This window comes from Lepidochelys kempii, chromosome 6 (assembly GCF_965140285.1).
Source record: "Lepidochelys kempii isolate rLepKem1 chromosome 6, rLepKem1.hap1, whole genome shotgun sequence".
NCBI classification, from domain to species: Eukaryota; Metazoa; Chordata; order Testudines; family Cheloniidae; genus Lepidochelys; species Lepidochelys kempii.
This window is the reverse complement of record NC_136385.1, coordinates 62,705,505-62,727,207: the sequence shown is the minus strand read 5'-3', so window position 1 is coordinate 62,727,207 and position 21,703 is coordinate 62,705,505. Positions and strand designations below refer to the sequence as shown.

Sequence of the window (21,703 nt, the reverse complement as noted above, 5' to 3'; positions counted from 1 at the left end):
TCAGAAAAGAAATGTTTTAAACATTAAACTTCAAAAGACGAAAAAATGTGAAAGTATTAGCCAGAAAAAGCGTTTTATAACTGTAAGATAGAACTTGCAGTCTCTCTTTCTAGCTTGTCTCAGTAAGAAACAGCTACTACCAACTTGTCAGCATGCATCAACGTGAGTGCATGTAAAGGCAGTGAATATGCTAATTTGCACAAAGTTAGCAATGAATTTCAAAAATTCCTGTAAGGATCTGGAATTCTTGGAATCCCATTTAGAACCCAATGACCAGACCAAGTAAACAGGTAGTTGACCATCACGTAGGCTTCTTTCTGCCAGCTGGACTGTAAGATTCACAAATTCTAAGGTTTCAGAAAACACTATGATCATCTAGTCTGACCTCCCGCATATCACAGACCAAAAAATTTCACCAGAGATTCCTGCATCAAGTCCACAACATCTGGTTTCACTACAGCATATTGTTACAGCCCTGGCTGAGTCCTCCAGTGGATGGGTCACCAGGATATTATAACCAGACCGAGCCTTTAGATCCCACATTCATATAAGTCAACTGGGTCTAGGCAGAGCCCAGAAATTGCCTTTGGCTCTGGGTCTCTAGTGCACAGAGACAGATTCCCTCTTTAAAACCTTTCCTTGGGATGTGACACTCCACAGTCCAACTCCCCTAGACTCGAGATCAGTACTGAACCTCCCACGCCTGCCCAGTTCCTTATGCACGCTGTCCCTAGAGATCCACTGTCAATGGCACTCTGTTTTATAGTTTAACTCTTCAGGGACACATGTTAAGTAAAGTAAAAAACACAGGACCTTGTTAAACACACACACAGGACTGTTAACACAAGAAAGTTATAGATTTATGCAAAAGAATAAACCCCTGCATGCAATCTATCCATCAGAGTCCTCACCACTCCCGATAGTCCCGAATGTTGGTCTGTGTCCTTAGGGACAGGCAAAGCCAATTCTACAGCTGTATCTTCTGTTTTTCGTGATGAACTGCCTCTCCTTGTTCAAAGAATATGTCTCTTTTCAAAAGCCGTCTAACACATTTTCTCCTCTCCATCCTCCGGGTATTTTCCATGCTTCCAATCCCATGTGGGATTGCTGGGCAAATAGTCACTAAAAATCAATGGTTCTGCCAGCAGCAATCCAACTGTTCTACCAGGGCACAGCTATTCAATTCTTGATAGCCCTTTGACACCTCTGTTACACCTTTCCAGGTACAGTCTGTTCACTATATGTCATGTCCCTGTTATCAAATGGATGATCAAATTCACAATGATTGTTACAACCAAAAATAATATTTCACAAAACAAGAAGGAACTCAAACTGACATGGACATATTCCTCAAAGCATCACACATTTTTTAGGAAGACATCCAATCTTAATTAAAGGACTTCAAGTGATGGAGAATGCACCACATCCCTATGTAAGTTGTTCCAATGATTAATTACCTTCACTATAAAAAATGGATTTTATTTCAATTTGTATGGCTTCAGCTTCCAGTCATTGGATCTTGTTATGTCTTTGTCTGCTCAATTAAAGAGACATCTACTATCAGAAATCTCTTCCTCCCGTAGACAGAATGTGATCAAGTCACCTCTTAACCCTCTCTGTGTTAAACTATGTGGATTGAGCTTCTTTAGTCTCTCACTGTAAGACAGGCTTTCCAGACCGCAAATCGTTATGGTAGCTTTTTACTAAACCCTTTCCAGTTTGTTAATGTGTGGACACCAGATCTGAACACAGTATTCCAGTCTCACTAATGGTAATATCTCCCCCATACTTTTGTTTGATATTCTCCCATTTATAAATTCAAGGATCACATTTGCTGTCTTGGCCACCATTTTGTTCTGGGAGATCATGTCCAGCTAGTTATCCACCATGACCATTAAGTCCTTTTCTGAGTTATTGCTTTCCAAAAGATATCTTTATGTTTACTTTCATAGAAGGTCTTCAGGCACCAAACCTAGATTACGAAACCTGTAGCCAGACCTTAAAAGTCAATCAACCTCAGATGAAAGGGAAAACAGAAGCCAGAAAACCCTACATCTCAGACCACCTATTCACCCACTTTGTCAAGGTATCTCACACACTAGCATCTACCAAGTGCCTGCTCTTAAGACTACATTTCATCAACACTCGCATTAACTGATGTAAGTAATAAAATCCAATTTCTAATACAGATAAAAAACAAAAGCTAGAACCTGACACCTTTTTATTTATTTATTTATTTTTTGCAAACTGCCACAAAGGACAGTGAGGATAGTGGGTGTGAGAAAGAGAAACATTAAACCTCATACAGTAACTGTAAAGCGAGATTGCCTAATTAATTATAGTAACTACGTTTAAGAGCTTTATTGGATTCATACAAAATCTTTAATTGAATTCTGTGCTTGAATAATTCTAACTACTTTGTCAGGAATGACTCGTTATTTCTAGGAAATGTATACTATCCATGTAAAATGCAATTTTGCTGATTTCTTGCAGTGAAATCTACAGAACTGGTTTGTATGAATTAAGTTTATATTGTTGATTTATTCTGATTTCTTGCTGTCTGACTGGCAGTAACAAAAGTAGAAACTAATTTGCTATATCTATAGAGTCCAAAATCTTCCATCTCGGATTATACATATGAAAGGGAGCTAGTTAGTTTTCATTTTAACTGTAAAGTCAGCCTTCCAGTAAAACTTCTGAAAACTTTGTTTTGTGTAACTGTTTTTTCAAGTGATTTTACAGAATTCCAACCTCTGTGGCTTGGAACCGACCCTTTTCACTCATAATGTACCAGTGTCTCCTCCATTTCCTCTTATACCACCACACTGGTGTGGATGTCAGTTCTCACCTGTTTTCGTGCACTATACCTCATCCTCCTTTTTCTGTCCTTTTATTTGCTTTTCCCATGTATTTTTGTGGATTTTGCTGTCCATTTTTCACTCTTAGATTTTCATACCACCATTCTCTCCCTCCATACATTGTTTCCTTCCTCCTTTTCTGTCTTCTATCTTTTCAAGGGCAGGGTGAGAGAGAAAACAGGGAAGGATTAAGGCATAGGCCCTGTAGACCTGTGCTAGATCCCGTGCTCCTGAAGTGACATGATTACATCACAAGTTATGCTTTCATTTTTAAAAATGCAAGTTTCTGGCCGCAAAGGTTGTAAAGAAAACTTCAAAAATGTCACCAGACCATAACCAATGTAGGGATATCTGCCTGCGACTACAGACAGTATGAAACATTGACTCTGAGAAGAGTGAACAGATATCTTCATCTTAATGGTTTCTTAATTCCAAGATCCAATGCTCTGTGGGCTTCCTACCATCACTATCCCAGCAGAGGATGCTGTGTGTGGCAGGAAGAGAAAAGTGCAGCAGACCCAGCCTATCCAACCAACCAGATACACACTGGCTGCTGGGAAAATAATGGGGTGTTCATTTGTTGCCACCTCAGTCTCTCTATAAAGCTGAGAATCCCCCTGTCACCATTCCTGCTGCTCTGGAAGGGAGGGGAATCCCCATGCCACTGCCACCACAACACAGAGGGGGTGGGGGAATGGTGGTTGCCATCACATGGGAAGGGCCCTGAATTGCCTTAATTGGCTCAGATAGAAAGACAAGTGATTAGGTAAGTAGGTGAGGCTAACAATCTAATTTAGGCAAAATTTTGAGACTACTTTGGAAAGGAATTTGGGATTGGGACAAAAGACAGCTTTGTCTTTCAGAAAAGCTACAAACGGTGGGTCAGCCATCAAAGCCTTAAATTCAATCACTCTCTTCACAGGTGTGAAGGCTATCAGACAGATTTCTTCTTTCAAAGCAAAATGTAGACTAATGAGCATTCCCTGATAGTTGTTCAAAAAGTGCTTCCATCAGTCTTGTGAGCACCAGACTTGCTCACAACAAGATGACCTTGGTTATAATTTATCTGGAAAATCAGAAAACTCATATAATTGAAGAATCAGGTATAGGACAGACCTTTGATCCTATCCAACAGAAGTGCATCTGTGACAGATTTAATAACAACAGAATCTTGGGCACTGTGTATTTGAGTTGATTGTGAACAAGTTAACTTGAGGATGGCCCCACTCCTAGAACTTTGAATTTACTATTGATTGTTTGAGAAACCATTTATGTTGATCTTCAATTATGCAGTTCCACCATTTTGCCAAGGTGCTCTCTTTCTCCTCTAGACAAACAACAGGACAGATCATATGGTTTTTACACCAGTGTCACATGATTATCTTTTTGCAAAGTGATCTCAAGTGGACTCCTCCCTGGTTATTGACATAGAACACTGCAGTAATGTTGTTTCTAATGACCCAGAATACTTGATCTCAGAAATGTGGGTAGAAATATCCAGAAGCCATTTTATAGCACACATCTCTAATACACTAATATGGAGCTGTAACTCCGAGGTGTTCCATCTGCTAAATAGGCAGGTTTTGCCAGTGAATTTCCAAGCCTTTGTTTAAGGCATCTGACTTGATTACTGCTGCTCAAGATAAACAGAAGAGAACAGCAGCATTTTCAGGACATTCAGTCAGATTTCCAACCAGTGAAGTCACTGGAGCATGTTTGGAGGCACAGTTAAAAGAATCACAGAAATGTAGGGCTGGAAGGGACCCTGAGAAGTCAACAAGACCAACTCCCTGAGCTGAGGGAGGACCAAGTAGATCTAGGCCATCCCTGACAGGTGTTTGTCTAATCTATTCCAAAAAATCCTCCAATAATGGGGATTCCACAACCTCCCTTGAAAGCCTATGCCAGAGCTTAATTACCCTTATAGTTAGAAACTCTTCTAATATCTAACAGGAACATCCGCATTTGGTGTGTAATTGAGAGGTATCCTCAACCAAGCAAAAGGAGTCACATAAATTGCCAAAGCCATGAGGGCTTATCAGCTTGAGGTAAAATATCACTGGCTGACACAAGCTGTTTCTTAAACTTTGAATGGTGTGACATAGTTTCCAACAGTCTTTCCTCTGAGTTGAGGGCTTGCACAGAATCCAAGACTGCTCTGATATTGAAAATCCTCTGAAATGGACTGATAGAACATTTGTGCTACCTGATAAGAAGTTTTAGGAGGTTTAATCTTTGGCATAAACTTCAGCCTTAGGAACAAAGATGGATTCTGCCTTTGGAATTGGAAGTATGAGAATATCTGGATTTTCTTCTTCTGCAATAGGTAATCTAGCCTTGTCTCTCTCATTTTCTCCCAGCTGTCAGTGGGGGAACTAAAAAGACTTTACCCATCAAAAGGTAGATCCTCCACCAGGGTCTGCATCGTAAGTCACTCAGGAAAACTGTGTAATGGCTGAGCCTTTCTAGTCGATTATATTGATAATGTAGCATTATAGTCTATTAGTTAACAATATGAATGCACAATGTCACAGATGATTTTTGACAGGACTACTAATACATTTAAAGTTATGCACATGCATTAGTGCTTATGTTATCTGGGCCCAAATAGATATTTTGGGCCTAAAATAAAATTAATAGTATCTCTTTAGTAGTACAATCTCTATATTGATTATTTGTAAACATTTGACTTTTTATATCAATATAATAAACAACTACTCAGTATAGCTATGAATTATCCTGTCATGGACAGTCACCTTTTAACAATATATCTGTATATAATATGTGACTTTAAAATGAAAAACAATTTACACAAGGAAGTCTTTTCTTTTCCACCTGTTTAGAGAAATTGTATGTAGAATGATAGTATAAGGAAGTTTGTGAGAAATAAATGAAGAATAGAAAAATTAAAATTGTAATTGGGTATAAGGTAACTACTGTATTTGGCACAAATGCACAATATAATTTCTATTCTTATGACATATCTGAGCTAGAAAAACCCAGTTCCACTTGCAGGCATGTCATGTCAAGTTCATAAGAACAATTTTAATTCATAGCGTAGATGCTAAGGGAAATATCCCAAGATTCATTGCACAAGTCAGAACAATGACAGATGTAGTTAATTTATTGTAAGTAACAGATTAATGTCAAACAGCTTATTAGAATTCACTCTATTTCCCTTAATTCTAGAAACATGCTAATTAGTTTTCCTGAAATATGCACACATGGATAGCACACACAAATAGAAAAAAGACTGCAAGTATTGTGTTTTAAAAACCAAAATCCTCTTAATTCACATATAAACTTCTTAATTCTTCTGACAATAGGTTACTATCTAAATAGTATCAGTCACAATAGGCTTTAGAAATATTAAAATGATTGTTAATCTAAATTAATTAAAACAGGGACAGTCCAATTCATTAGCACAAAGATAAATGTACAATTTTAAACAGTACTTGTAGGGATTGGAAGAAGCACAATTTAATAAAACTATAATTCTGCCATTTACTGTAAATTATAAACAATATGGTCCTGTAGAACACTGTATGAAGAATACAAATGACTAGAAGAATATAGTTTATACAATTTTATGCAATTTTCAAAATTTTTCAAAACGTAATTCCCCCGCGTCCCCCACAAAATAGAGGATGTGTGTGTGTGTGTGTTTGCATACAATCATACTACTTTTCTCCATGATTCTGAATTTCAGTTTTATGCAATCTTTCCTTGAAAAAAGGAGATGGATGAGTAGAAAAATTCAACTACAACACAGAAATTTGGAGTAGCATAAAATGAGAACACAAATTTTGGCAATCCAGTGAGGTCATCCTTCAAATTTACTGGCAATTAAGCACCCACTGAAGATTCATATTAAAGCCAAAATTGGAAACAGTGTAACACACAAGCATCTGTGACAATCTTCCTCAGTGTTCTTGCCATCTCACAAGATTAGAATAGGATCTAGTCTAAAATCTAAGAGTTTGCCATAGGCCATCCTTGAAGGTCGGTCTTTCATGGATGGATGTGTTGCATGCCCATAACCTTGAAATTCAAACTGGTAGTTTGATGAAACAAACTCAAGCTGATGAGAGCAGCCCTGGATAAATGGCAAGATACATATTGATATTACAGCCCACAAGGGACTCAGTATGTGCTACAGGCAGAAAATAGGAGGGACCAAGGTGTACCAGTGTCCAACGCCTGTGCAATGGCAGGGAAATGATTACGTGAGATATAGACAGATTATCCTGGCAAGCCCATCCACACATTGCAGAAGAAGGCAAGCCCCCGGCAAAGTCACTGCTAACCTGACCTGGTGAAAATCCCTTCCCAACCCCAAGTATGGCTATCAGTTAGACCCTGAGCATGTGAACAAGAAACAGCCATCCGCAATATCTGAGAGAGAGAGAATGCTTGGGACCAGCTCAGAGCCCTGGCCCTCCCTGTCCAATGTCCCATCTCCAGCTGTGGCCACCTCTGAAACTTCAGAGGAAGGAGATGAAAAAACCCGCAGAATACTGGGGTGGCGGAGTCTCTTTTTTGTTCCCTGCAGGTGACTGGCTGAAAACCTGAAGCATGAGATTTTAGGAACAGAAGACATAAAATGGGAGTGAGCCCCAAGGCTGCTGAGCCCTGCCCCCTTCCATCACAAGCAACCCCATCACACAATTGAACTAATACATTTGTCCAGCACCACCTAATAACAGGAACTACTGGCAATGGTGGAATCCTAAAAAAAATAAGTGCTGGAATCAGGGCACTGGGAGAGCCCTAGAAGGGGCAGAGGGGAGCAGGGAGGAAGATAGTGAGGGAGTTGGGAGAGGCGAAAGAGAGCTTGGGGTGACACCTTGCAGAGCCCATCCCATCCCTGCCTCCCACCACCTGTGCCTTGTGCCTGCTCTCCAAGGTGTGGCGGCATTGTTTGGGCATCTCCTTTACCCCATTTTTCCCAGAGGCTCCAGCCCCTGTGCTCCCCTGCCTGGTCCTGGCAGAAGCATCCCGGCTCCCTACAGGCTGACCCACTGCTGAGCACCTCCCACCTGAGCTTGGCACTGGCCAGTTTGGTGGACTCTCTACAGCTGGGGAAGGAAAGGGGCCACCTGGGGTGGGACTGGCAGAAGTCCAGTTTTGTTTTGGTTCCTATAAAAAGAGATGGGATGGTATTTTTGAGTGTTCTAGCATGACGTGAGTGCTGACTATTGGGAAACATTAGTAATAGGCCATGGTACTAACCCTGCATGTACTATGTAATAAAATAGTTATAATGTAGCTCTACATAATTTTGTACTGTATATGCACATTCTATGTACATAGTGAGCATAAACACATTTCCAGCTGTGATCATTCTTTTGTATCTATCCATGATATATTTAGAAAACTCCTTAAAAGCTAAATAATCTCCTATTAGTTAATGGAAAGAGGAGCTGGTAGATAAGTATATCCAGTACCTGCTTTAACTAATAGGTACTGCGTATAATATCTGAATATTCAAAAAGGTACCTGCGAGCGATCATGACCTAAACATGTTTTTGGGAATTGTTTACATATTTCAGAGTAACTGTGCACAAGATGTCATTTGTTCTAAGGAAGACATTCTCTTTGTAAATCTAAATATCTTTTAAACATATGTCATTTCAACACTGGTAGCTTTAAACTGGAGCTTTTAGAAGCAATCCTCTTATCCAAATGCTTCCTATCCGGTTTTTGTAAATGTTTTAGCTGGAACAGGGTATGTCATTAGAGAATTGAAAAGACAAGGATTCCTAAAACATTTGGAGTTTTTTCTGTTAACTGAATGTCCTTTTTCTTATTGAACACAACTGGTCAAATATGCAGCACATACATATTTCCTAGGCTAAAATAAAAATATTATAAATGGCATAATTTATTCAAAAAATCCAATCACTAAGCCTATGCTTAAGAATTAGAAAGAAAAAGTACAAACCCATACCCAGTTTATGTATAAATCATATTATTACTCCAAGATTTCAAATACTAAAAAAATGCAAACAAAAAGAGGGTTTTTTTTTAAATATAGTCTAGTGCTTCATCCTTTTCTTCACCCACTTTACGGGTCTATTAACTCAATGTTGTCTGTTTAGATTGCAAGCTTTTAAGGGAAGGAATCTTCTTATGTAGCTGTATTACACTAACACATTTCTGAGTGCTACAAAAACAGAGGTTTTTCTACATCTTGAAAAAGATTTAAGGTAAAGCAATCAACCCACCAATTCCTGTGGAAATTATCTTCCAAAGTCCTGGTCCTGAAAACTCTTATGATACTTACATTTACATAGATTATGTGACTATAACATACCATGTAAATATTTGTTAGCAGCTATGGCAGGATTGGCACAACAGACTCAATCCAAGTGGGCACAGATTTCACTTCCCCAACTGCACAGAGGCCTGATCCAAAGCTCAGTGAAGTCAAAGAGAATTTTTTTATGGACTTCACCGGCATTTGATCAATTCCTATGTGGACTGAATGAATTTCAGTCAAAATTCAGATAAAAGAAAGGAGAGTGAGAGGTTAGGCAATGGCTAGCTAAGTGTAGAAAGCAGGGAGATTGGACTCCCAAACACACAACTCAAAACAGTACCTTTTGAGCCAAAACTACAAATTAAAATCAATAAGCCATCATCTTTGTGGCACTGATGCAGCAGAAACTTGGTTTTTTTTGTTTGTCTCCCCGAGTTGAAGCAGTTCCCTGGATGTTTGCTGAGTTGTCTCCCAAGGTGGCTAAAGCTGCCAGTGGATCTTGCAGTCTGCTTTCTAGAGAAACCAACTAACTAATGCAAAAGGGGTAACATTTTCAGGTCAGATTTGTGTGTGGATGGGTAACAGTTATGGACAAGCACTTGAAAAAGAACTTGGATATATTAACAATCCCATAGGGGCCACCAACTCAGTATCTGGCTTCTGCCTCCCTCACTTTCCACCTTCCCTCCTCTTCTATTCCCTTTCCTCCCTTCCTACCTTGGAAAGACTTGGACTCTTTACCCTACATGGTACATAAATAAGAGGAGATATGATAAAAAAAAACCCACAAAACAGTGAATGATATTGAGAAGGTAAAACACCCTGTTTCATGACACAAGAACCATGGGACACTCAATGGATTAAAAAGGTGAACAGTTCAAAACTCATAAAAGGGAATGTTTTCACACAATGCACAATTAAGCCTGTGGAACTCATTGCCATAGGATATCACAGAAGACAAGGGCTTAGTAGGATTCAAAAAGGATTAGACATTTATATGGGTTTAAATAATATCCAGAGTTATAATAGCAAACATTTTTTTTTTTAAATCTCATGACTGCCTAGTACGTGTTTTCTTAAATCTTCCTCTCAAGCAACCAGTACTGGTCACTGCTGGTGACAGAATACTGGACTTGGCTTACCATGGACCTTCTCCAATATGGCAATTGCCATGTTTCACCCCTCCTTGCCTGAGTTTTCACAGATTGCTGATTATCAAGCTGATGTTATTGCTCAGGCATTTAAAATACGGGGAACACAGATTAAAAACTTTTCTATGTTGTCCACAGGGGAGACAGACTAATTTCCTAATCTACAAATTTGTGATTTTTTTTTTTTTTTTTTTGCAAAAGTAGGTGCAGCAGCTCTGCTCTTTTTTACAGTGCAGGTTTTTTTGTTTTGTTTTTAATTTTTCCTTTCTTTTCTTTGTCTCTCGCTCTGGCAAAATAAAAAGATACATTTAAACCTCATTCAAAGTCACCAAAATGATAGGTAGCTTGGAGGGAGAAAAACATTTTGAAAACCTTTTCCATGGAAGGAACAATAGGAGCAATGACATCCACGTCAAATTTATTCCTGTACAGAATACATGTGCACAAGGCCTATGCACCACTTAAATCCTATTTATGCCTGGATTGACGTAGGCCTTGTGCTGAACTTCTGCACAGGCAAATTCTCCAGATCAGAGCCTGCCTAACCAACTTAATTACCAACCAGGGCAATTACCTGCAAGATTTTCAAATGTTACTAGTCAAAATTCAACAGGCAATACTGTTTCATCTGTGGAAAAATAGCAGATCTCTCAAAAAAGAGTCTACAGTAAGTCAAATAGTCACTGAACACTCACTTCATACCTCTCACAGTGAAGTTTGTATTGATGTTGTGGAGATGGATGTGTTACCCTAGAATTGACATTCTTGCATGTACCCCAGAATTTGACAGTACTGCACTCAGCAATTTTGTATGTTCAGCTACTGGCAGCTGAAAACCAAACATCACATAGCTAGGAAAATCTTACGCCTTGAGAGTTAAGGCCGCGCAGCTACATGCTTGCAGTCTGCTAATCACAATGGGATAATGGAACCAAAAGTTAACAAATTATAAGTAGGGGGAAAGGTAAGTAAATAGCAACTTTGGTTTTAAGTGCCCATAATATATTGTTGTTATGACAAGAAATGTCTTAATACTAATACAAAATAACAACTTGTTTTGCTGAAATTAAAAGAATTGGTGACCCACTAGGGATTACTATAGTGACCTGCGAGGAGTCACTATAGGTTATGTGCTTTGTTTGAGGTTAGCTATAAAAATTAGGCGAAAGAATTTGCTTTGGAGCAGTCCAAAGAAGCTTTCTTTGGGCAAGGATTTGACAGCTAAGTTCCCCAGCAGTCAGATGGAAGGCGGAGCCCCTCAGAAACCTGGCTGCTGATCCCTTTTGAAAAAGTAGTTTTAGGTAAAACCACTTTTGCTTGTGCCAACTATTTATCAGATGGATGCGCTGTGCCCCCATTAATTTATTCCTGACACCGCCTGGAGAAAAACAGTAAAGTTACCACTGCTTTGGGTTCTGAAGACCCTGCATACCATGTTATCACAGACTACTAAGAAAGTCTTGTGACTTAGGAACTCTGCCTATAATAGAATCAATTTAGAAAAAAAATCTAAGAAAAACTAATAAGCACATAATCAGTGTGTATGGGGGCAGTGACCTGGAACACTTGTAGAACAGACAGTTTATTCATGCCTGTAAATAGTGTTCTCATAACAGAAAATCTGTTTGTCTGGAAAAAACTAGTGGCCCAGTGCCAGAGGAGACAAGTACTGGCAAACAGAACTAGCCATACTTGCCTGCTTTCAGACCACTTCCCCACCAAGATTTGTGGGTCAGGAGCCTGACAGAAGAGACAGAGAGAGAGAGAATGAATAAACAGGAAATGAATACCTGCAAATGCAGGATCCAAAGACTTTTCCTATGAATATGGGAAAAGATACTGTGAGCTGCTTCTGTCAGAACACTGGCTTTGTGATGCAGTTCATAAATTTATATACTAATATATAGTGAGAATATAGGGAATAGTGGGGTACACAAACTTCTCACCAGTGAGCTGCCTCTATGAGCGTTGGTATTATGTAGTTCACCCAAAAGTTTATGCAAGAAAAATGGGTTGGCTGTGCATGAGAAAATCTTGTAAAGGTCCTAACTGGATCTGAAGCCTTCATTTGAGGCATTGCAAGTACCTGCTGTTTCACAGACAGAAAGACGTCAATCAAGTCCTATACCGGCGAAATTACTGAACTTCTTGACAAAGACATCACCTTGAGAAAATCTGGAATCTTGGCAACAACAATAAAATACATTTATTTCAATACTTCTGTTCTGAATTCTGTTGTTAACTAGTATTTTTAGAAGCAAAATGGATATTAGCTCAGAGAGAGGTCCCTGATCCATCAACATATCCAGATAAGCCTGAAATGTAGTCAAAATAATTATATTTATCACCCCAGCTAATGTAATATCTTTTCAAAAGGATAATGATATATGTGAATGGAATTCAACAACAGTGACCGTGATGGTGGGGCCAAAATCCTTTTGTGGGTCTCTAGAGCTACTCTAAAATAGATGATAAAAATATCAATCCTTCTTTTCTGCCCTTGAGCAAATGGTAACTGGACCAAAACATTTTACTTGGATATGACTAACATACCATGTATCAACAGCCAAGTTCTTTATTAATGCTAATGAACCTAAAGCTTTGGCCTGAGATGTGGTACAATGCAGGACTGTTTATCTCCCTTACTGTTTATTCTTACTATGGAATCTCTGGTCCAGCAACCATATTACCTGAATAAAAGTTAGGTGTTCTGATCTATGAATAGCATTATATGCAGATGACACCTTACTTTTTGTGTTTATCTTTATGGTATTCCCTCCTAAAGTAAAAAGAAAAGGAGTACTTGTGGCACCTTAGAGACTAACCAATTTGTCTGTAACAAATTTGTAGCTCACGAAAGCTTATGCTCAAATGTGTTAGTCTCTAAGGTACCACAAGTCCTCCTTTTCTTTTTGCGGACACAGACTAACACGGCTGCTACTCTGAAACCTCCTAAAGTACCGAAGCAACTACAACAATTATTTGGAGCTATTTAAATTAAAGGATGCCCCTTTTGCTATTCATTTTAATAAACATTTGCCTAACTGGAATATCTTAAACCTGTCATTTTCTCAGTTAAACACTATTAATATGAACACATATTAGCTACCTTTAAGTGCTTCTAGTATCTTTTCCAATTCTATTCAACAAAACTCCAGAATCATATATTAAAATATATTTGGACAGGTAACAAATTCAAAGGTAGTTTGGCCTTCCAAATTTAACGCTCTAGAGTTTAACGCTCTAGTGGGTCCCATCAGCTGACTGGCAGAGAAATTGCCCCCCAAAACATTAGATCTCTACGGAGCAACTACAAATCCCAGATATAGTATCTGAATATATTTCCCTTCTTCCATAGTGTAGGTTTATCCACTCTTTACGCACTCAATAATTAACCTATTTACTGACCACACAATGATTATATGGACAATAATTTCCAAAACTATTTAATACCCTCCATTCTCTTTGTCTCCCTTTTGTAAGAATCCACTGTTTCCTCTGGAAATCACATATCTTTGTATAGAAAGTGAGACTTCTTGGATGTCACTAGATTAATCTAGTTGATTATATCAGAATCATCACCTATGTTCCTTTGATCCATTAAAGACACAGAGGGCCAGATTCCAAACTGTCTTTCTCATGCATTTATTCCAATATTTCCAAACTCTCATGCATTTACAAGACAACAGTGTTTAAATGATCAGATAACTGACTCTGAAGAAACAGTATTTAATATATCTAACAATAGAGAAAGATTATCTAAAACATATTAAATACTTTTGGAAACAATCATTAATATAAAAGATATGCAAACAACAGGGAATTGGATATTAAAATTCCTGCCAATATTCAGCCTAGAGTTTGAGGAAAAGGCTGACATACTTCCAATCATCCGCAGTAGGCTCCTTCATACTAATGTAATGGGATTGTACATTTATACAAATATTTTGGGAAATGTTCAAAATGCAAGCTAATTTGATTTTGGAGTTTTCCTGTACAGTTATATTCATAGCTAAGCCAGGTGTTGACAGTGAGGTTTCACTAGAAAAAGTGATTCCACCCTCTCCATTTTCTGTATATACGTGTGAGACTATCTATTACTGCCCAATGGAAAAAATCCCCATGTTCCTTCTGTAAGCATTTGGTTCAATAAAATAATGGATTAATTTCCTGCCCTAAATAATAAAAATACACACATTATCTTGCTACATGGGCACCAATTACTGTTTTACTAGTCTATTTGATTCATAGTAAGAATTTATGTTTTATTATTGTTTTGAATATGTATTATATGCCTTTTTTTGTATTTATATTTCATATTTCCTTCAGTATGATATTCCTTCAGTAGGATTCCTTCAATATGATATTCCTTCAGTATATTTCATACTTCCTTCAGTATGATTATATACTTTAGCACTTGCCTCTCTTTACTGTCATCGCTATTCCCTCACAAAAATGAGATCCTAATCTGCCACCCAATGTAACTTGATATACTGTTCAAGGATTTTGGTCTGGATTTGGAACTGGTTTTGCATAAAAACTCCATGCTGATGTAACAGGATCCCCTAAGAGAGGATACTAGTATCTATTACAATACATAAATGAAGGGGAAAATGATGATCCATAAAATTGCAATCATAGTTAGTTATTACTCAATACTTAACAGTCAAGAAACAGGTTATGATATAGTCCTGTAATGTAGACACAACAAAAGGCGAAAGGAAAATTATCTGAGAATTGTTCATTGAGTCTTACCTGACCAGTGTCCAGTGGTAGTGCCTGATCTGTCTGTGCACGTCTCACTTACAGGTCTAAAGACAGTCTCCCAGCCACCAGTAGCATAGCGCCAATTCTGAGACTCCAGAATGAGTGTTCGTTGTGTTCCATATGCAATCATGAAGCAGTAGACAACATGATGAAGTTGACAGCCATAGCCACAGCCTTTGTTGATATTACACACAAGTTTCTTGGCTTTGCTGCAATCCTTGGGGTTCTGTAAGCAAGGATGAAGAAGTACAGTTGAAGACAAGATATACACAAAGGCATATTTCTCTAAGTTAATAAGTGACAAGTGTCATAAATCACACACACGTCATGCCAGTATAGTACATCCCACATTAAAATGAAGACAAGCACCAGCTGAATGAAAATTGTTTGTGCATTCTCAGCAGTTAACATGAACAGCGATTACATATACTTCACTACTCCAATGTAAAATAATACACCTTTAAGATATTAAATTATGTTTTCATTTCTAAGGGTGTCAGAATATGATAACATTCAGTCTCAAAGTTCACATCCAAAATAGTTCTGTGTAGGAATGCTCTTTCTTGATTTCCTCTGGCTCTTCTCCAGCTTTGTTAGCACTATTTCAATGAACATGAATGAATTATTTAAAAAGAAAAATTCAGTCTGCCTAGAGAGTCAAACACTTTATTAATAGACTATTTTCCAAACTAGTTTACTACAAACCAAGTATAGAACATACTACATGGTTAAACAAAGTGGTAAAAGTCAACATTTTCATCTGGACTGTATTCTTGATAAACATAAAATCTAGTTATTGAAATAGTCCAGCTCTGCACAAAAACATTATGCACTGAAAGCTTGATAAAATAATTTTAAAACAATTTTCTGTACTTTTAAGACATTATATCCTACATCATCTACATTAAAGGCCATTTATAGTATGTAATAATTTCTGATACAACTACTGAATTTAACTGCCATTAAATAAGGAATGCAAGCATGTTTAAAATTATAGAATATTAAATACTTTTTGGGTTTATAAAATCCGGATAAGATCTTTTTCTGTCAGAGTTTTGTTCTTTGCTGTATCCATTGTTACTTACATATTCCCAGACATCTTTTTTCCATAAATATAATTTTTATATGAAATATTTAGTATGAGAAGTTATTTTGGGTTGTTTAACTGCAAGAGGGCAGTAACTCTGTGCATCAATACAACCATATCTTTCCCTCCTTCCTATCCAACAGTCTGTAATGGATTTTTCCCTATCCACACTTGGAAATAGATAAGCCCTTTGCTGAGAGGAAGCTAAATATCACCCTCCCTCCTGAGAACTATTCAGAATTATATGTCTCTACAACTGCAGTCCTCAGACTTCTATTTCTTAAGAGTATTTCAATGTATTTTATTTGGCTTTCCCGCTAATTTTTCCCAAAACAATCCATTCAAATTTGACCTTTTGAAATTTTGGCAGTTTGGCCCAAAATAATTTTAGGAAGGGCAGATTGTTTGAAGCTAACCATTTAAGGGACCTGGTATAGATAACTTATCCTTATGAGGTTGCTTTGTCCAGACAACTCAAGTTTGACAGTTGTTCCAGCAGTTGGGCACAGGCTGAGACTCCATACCTGCTATGTCCTGACCATCTGAAGCATTGCAGGGAGATTGAGCCTGTCCCTGGGTGCCAAAATGGCTTATCTTTTGCTTGCTCTTCACCTACTTCATTGTTTTCTCTGCCTAATGGTTCCGTGAAGGAAGAGGAGCATGCCAAAGAGTTAATGAAGCATTTAAAGACTTTGGGAGAGAAGCTCTGTGGTGACCCTTAGATAAGGCTGTACATACCAAGGATTATAAATTCTTAGATATTAAAAGCACATTTTAACTCACATTTTGTGGCTGCCTAATGACTTGATTCATAATTTCAGGAGGCATTAATTTGTACAAATCTCTCTTTTTAGCACAGTAGACGAAAGGGAAATATCTCTTTCTGCCCTAAAATCTTTACATTAAGAATGCTACCACATTCTATTTTTATTGTAAATTTAATGGATTTACATACATTTAAAAATTTCTATTTATAATTGTTTTTGTATATTTTTGTCAATTTACTATCCTTCACATAACATATTAGTTGTTGATTTTATGCTGATTTCTTCCAAAATCTTTTTTTAAAGCACTCTTAAAATTGGGATGAATGCCTTAAGAGTGTGTATTTCTTTCTGCTCATAAGAATTCTCACAGAGCTTATTCAGAACCAATAGTTTTAAGTTGTCCTTTAAGTATATTAATGTTTATGTTTTCAAAAGAGCATTTTATACTAGCTCTCTGTTAGACCTCAAAGAAATGCAGTGTAGTTAAAAAGGATATGATTAACTTAATTTGTTTAATAACTTTTACAACCAGTATGTTAGATATATAGTTACTAATTCCCAAACTGTGATTGAACAAACAGTAGTAAACATATATATGTGCACGACTGTATCACTTTACTGGTGGGTTGAGGGCTCTGTTCATGCACCAGTAAAATAGTGGGCCTGATTCTCTTCTTTCTTACACAGATTTTACACCATTGTAACTCCATTTATTCCAACTGAGTCACTCCAGAATCACTCCCAGTATTTGCTGCTCCTTAGTTTACCAAGTAAAAATAATTTTTCTTCCTTCTGTTTCTGAAAATGAAATCCAGAATTTGAAGGCAGTTATCTCCTTAGAATTTAAGTACATAGGCATGTATCATTACAGTATCAAGGGGGTAAGCTTTAAGTCAACTTACAGCTTGCAAACAGTTTACATTGTAGATTTCAAAGGCAAGGGTGTAACCATTGATATGTTCAAATAAATTAGTAAAATTGCAATCAGAATGTACTGTAGATTGCTACTTCTCTATTGTTTGATCAACCTTCTTTTCATCCCTGTTTCTAAATTTATCCATCCATAAAGTTTTATACTTAAACACGTTCATTTTCTCTTCTCACATCACAAATAGAAATATATAAAAACATATACTTACATATACACAAACACACAGATAATTTTTTCTTACACATTAATTTTTCTGTTTTAACTGACGTTATGCTCTTTGGATCAGATTCAGCCCTTGGAAAAATAAGTAGGTACACTCTCATTGAAGTCAATGACAAATATGTACACCTAAGCTTGGGCCGAATATTTGGCACAATGTATACAATTTATATCATCAAAATAACATTACTCAAGACAGTGTGGTTTTCCCTTTAACAAAAAGGGGACTGACTACATAGCTCAAGCTTCAACAACCTAAAAATAATAAAGAATACAATAAGCGACTTTGCTAAAAAAGGATGAAAAGTTTCCACTTATTATGGGGTTTGCAGCTGTTTATAAACTGCTTGAGTAATTGTATCAACAGAATACGTCACACAAATTACAGATGTATAACGCTATAACAAATGCTGTTGTTAATGAGTTTTAGTTTATATTTACTTTTTCTCTGAGGTATGCTGAAAAACATCAATCATATGGCATTCTCAGCTCCAGCAAGCTCATGTAACAAATTATTAACTTGAATTATGTAAAAATAGCCAACCAACAAAGCAGGTAGGTTGTCTGCCAGCTGCTATTAAATAGAGTAACAGAAGTTATTAATGTAATTAGTTACAGATTACCGAACAGATTGGTTCTTTCTTGCTCCTTTAATTTTAGTTGGTTCCCTTTTCTTTTTCCTACTTACAGTCGTCTTCTTTTTGTTTATTTTCTGAGAGTTACACTTTCACCCTGCCCCCCACCATTTCCTTCTCTTTCTTTTAAGGTTTACTATATTAATTAATTCAGTGTATTTAGGATAGATGGGAACCATGTATTCCTCTGGTTCTTTAACTTACACCGTTCTTACCCGTTCCTGGTTAATAGATGGCTTGCAGAATGTAGCTGGAGTTAGAGACAGATCTACTTACTTTTCTTTTCTTTTTTTTGGGGGTGGGGGTGGGGGGGGGAGAGAAGGGGAATGAAAATTTCAAAATACAGAAAAATTTCCCTTCCCCCTTGAAAATCCAGTTTTGTAATACAATTAAAGCATAAAAAAGAAATGAGTAAACTCTGCAAAGTGTTAAAAAGTGCTAGCCCTTGTCTGCAAAAGCTCATGTAACAACTGAAATGAGTTTGGAGATAAATTAAAACTTTACCAGGCATCAGAGTATTACTTATGTTACTCTCCTGACAAATGCCCATGTTTTCATAGGAATAGGTAGCATTTTATAACCCATTTGTCTAGTCAGGCTATTCTAAACATAAAACAAAATTCCCAATGTTACTGAATCTTCCATAATACATCACAAATATTTTTACTCTCATTTTATTCCCTTTCCTTGCTGCTGGTGAATGACTGAACTCCCTAATGCACAGGGTAAGTGTACTCTATGTAGAAGCCAGCAGGACATATTTCACAATAATGTTACAAACCACTACATTCTGTTTTGGCAATATAAAGAACAGCCCCAAAGTATTTAGTTTATGGTGTGAGATCAGGTTAGTAGCACAACACTACAGTGGGTGGCAGCTCTATATCCGACCTCAAGTCAAGTTGGACCAAATAAAGTCCAAATAGTGTTTGAGACATAGTTGATTAGAATCAGTCAGAAATATACAGATATAGGGTTCAAGTCACTGTCAGAAGATCCATGTTTATTGGTCCCCAGCTGTGGAAAGTCCATCTGGAAGGGACATGAGTAACACAGTACAATTCACCAGGAACTCCTCTTCTTTTGGGTCTTGTCCAGTGCACTCAAAAAGTCAGTGGGGTCAGTGGGGGAAGTTGTCAAAAGTGCCACTGGCAAACCTCTCAACCGTCTAATGTGTGTGACACAAGCCAGCAAAACGTGACAAGTTATCAGAACGTAGAACATCGGTGCTCTGTAGCACATTATACCATAGGCAACAAATTACACTGCTTTTAATTATAAAACATGTTTTTAAAGATGTTTTTTCATTGTGTGAATCAAATAAGCTAGCTTTGCCATCTGTAACAGTTTAATTGGTGTGGAGTGAGACGGTGGCCTGTTACAGATGGCAAAACTGGCTTATTTGATTCACACAGTGAGAAAACAGTCTTATAAATAGCTTTTATACTTCTAAAACATAATTTCTTGCTTATGGCTTGATGTACAACAAAACACAAGTGCTCCACATTTAGGACCAGGTCCTCGACCAGGCTGCTAGGAAGCTTGAAGGAGGTAGTCCTTACCCACGCTTCTCACAGAGTGCCAGAAGGAGGGGAGTTCTCAACCCAGGCTGCCCCTAATTTAATTCACACAGCCCTCCCCCCACCCCCTACAATACATGTCATGCACACTATACAATCTGTGCCAGGTCCTTGCTTCCCACACAAAATTAATGCTAATGCCCCGCACGCCACCCACTTACCCACAGTCAATACAGGCCAGCTCTTCCCCCATCCCCCAGTTAATGATGGTCACTTTCCCCTTTAATGCAGGACCCGGTCTTCTAAATGTATTGCTGACCTGTTCCTGCTGCATTCTTCCCATTCCACTCTGGTGAATAAATTGTCAGCCCAAGAGCTCCCTTCCACCTCACCCCTCCTCTATCTGAAAACTTTCAGCTCCTCCTGGTGAGCCCTCCTTCCCACACAGGCTTCTCTTTGCTCCTTGGAAGGAAGGTTAGGGAGGAAAAGGAGCTCAGAGCTACTACTCCTCCAGCCAGCAGACTCAGTCTTGCGGACCACCTGAGTATGTATGTGGTGCAGTAGAATAGGGAGCCTGATCTTGCTCCAGTGTAGTATAGCTGAGTGCGCTGGCAGTCACCTACCCTCCTCTAGGAAGGGATTTCACCTTGAGCACAATCACCTCATGAATGCAGAGGGGCTGCAAACTATTTCCCTCGGTCTACAATCCCCTAATGGTAAACTAGTCCTGACTTACCGTTGGAGACTTCCCATGTAGGTATCAGCTGGGTTCATCTTAAAGGAGGTTTTTACCCTTATAGATTAGACATTTAGATAGTGAACTACAAAAGAATTGATGGAGCAGAACCAACACTTGATTTAATATTGTAGTAGACATTCTCTAAGCTTATTCAATTTTCATATGTTCACTACATTTTCCCTTGTAAAAATATAAGTATAGAAACTTATGTCATCTAATTCCAGTCTCCCTCAAAAACATCATTTAAAAACATGCTTTCCAGCTGCTATTTTCTCTTTTGCTCATTTGTTTTATTTTTAGGTAGCCTTTTTATTTTGCCTAAAAGACTGTCTTTTCAACATGCTGAGCCCCATTCCCATGCCTAAATTTCTTTTAAGGTGTTTTTGGAGAAGGTGTCTATTCACTAATCCAATATTATGAAATTAATTCAACAATGGTTGAGGAGCACATTAAACATGCATTGTAAAATACTAAAAAAAGGGATATGGTAAAAGATATTAAGAGAATAAGAAAATGCCAGGTTACATGTATAGTCACAAAAATTTGAATTCACTAAATATAAAGATTTCCAGACACTATTATATGATTATTGAAATCTATAGTAGTGAAACAGAACAAAGAAATCCATAGTGAATTACATGTAGTCTTGACAGTCCATTTAAAGGAAGTATATACATAAAATCCCTGATTGAATTTCTGAATGATATTGTGGATAAGGCAGAAATCTCCTGAGGACTTCTCTCCTGGTAATTTGCTGACTCTGTTGA

General features: G+C 37.7%; 1 protein-coding gene across 8 annotated transcripts in view; it reads right to left on the bottom strand.

Moving 5' to 3' along the window:
- FUT8 (fucosyltransferase 8) overlaps positions 1-21,703 on the bottom strand; it is a 291,145-nt gene that overhangs the window by 44,539 nt on the left and 224,903 nt on the right. For all 8 annotated transcript variants that reach the window (XM_073348344.2, XM_073348345.2, XM_073348346.2 and 5 more), the window contains one exon: positions 15,027-15,264. In XM_073348344.2, coding sequence (XP_073204445.1) covers positions 15,027-15,264 — 238 coding nt within the window. The remainder of the gene's footprint in view (positions 1-15,026; positions 15,265-21,703) is intronic.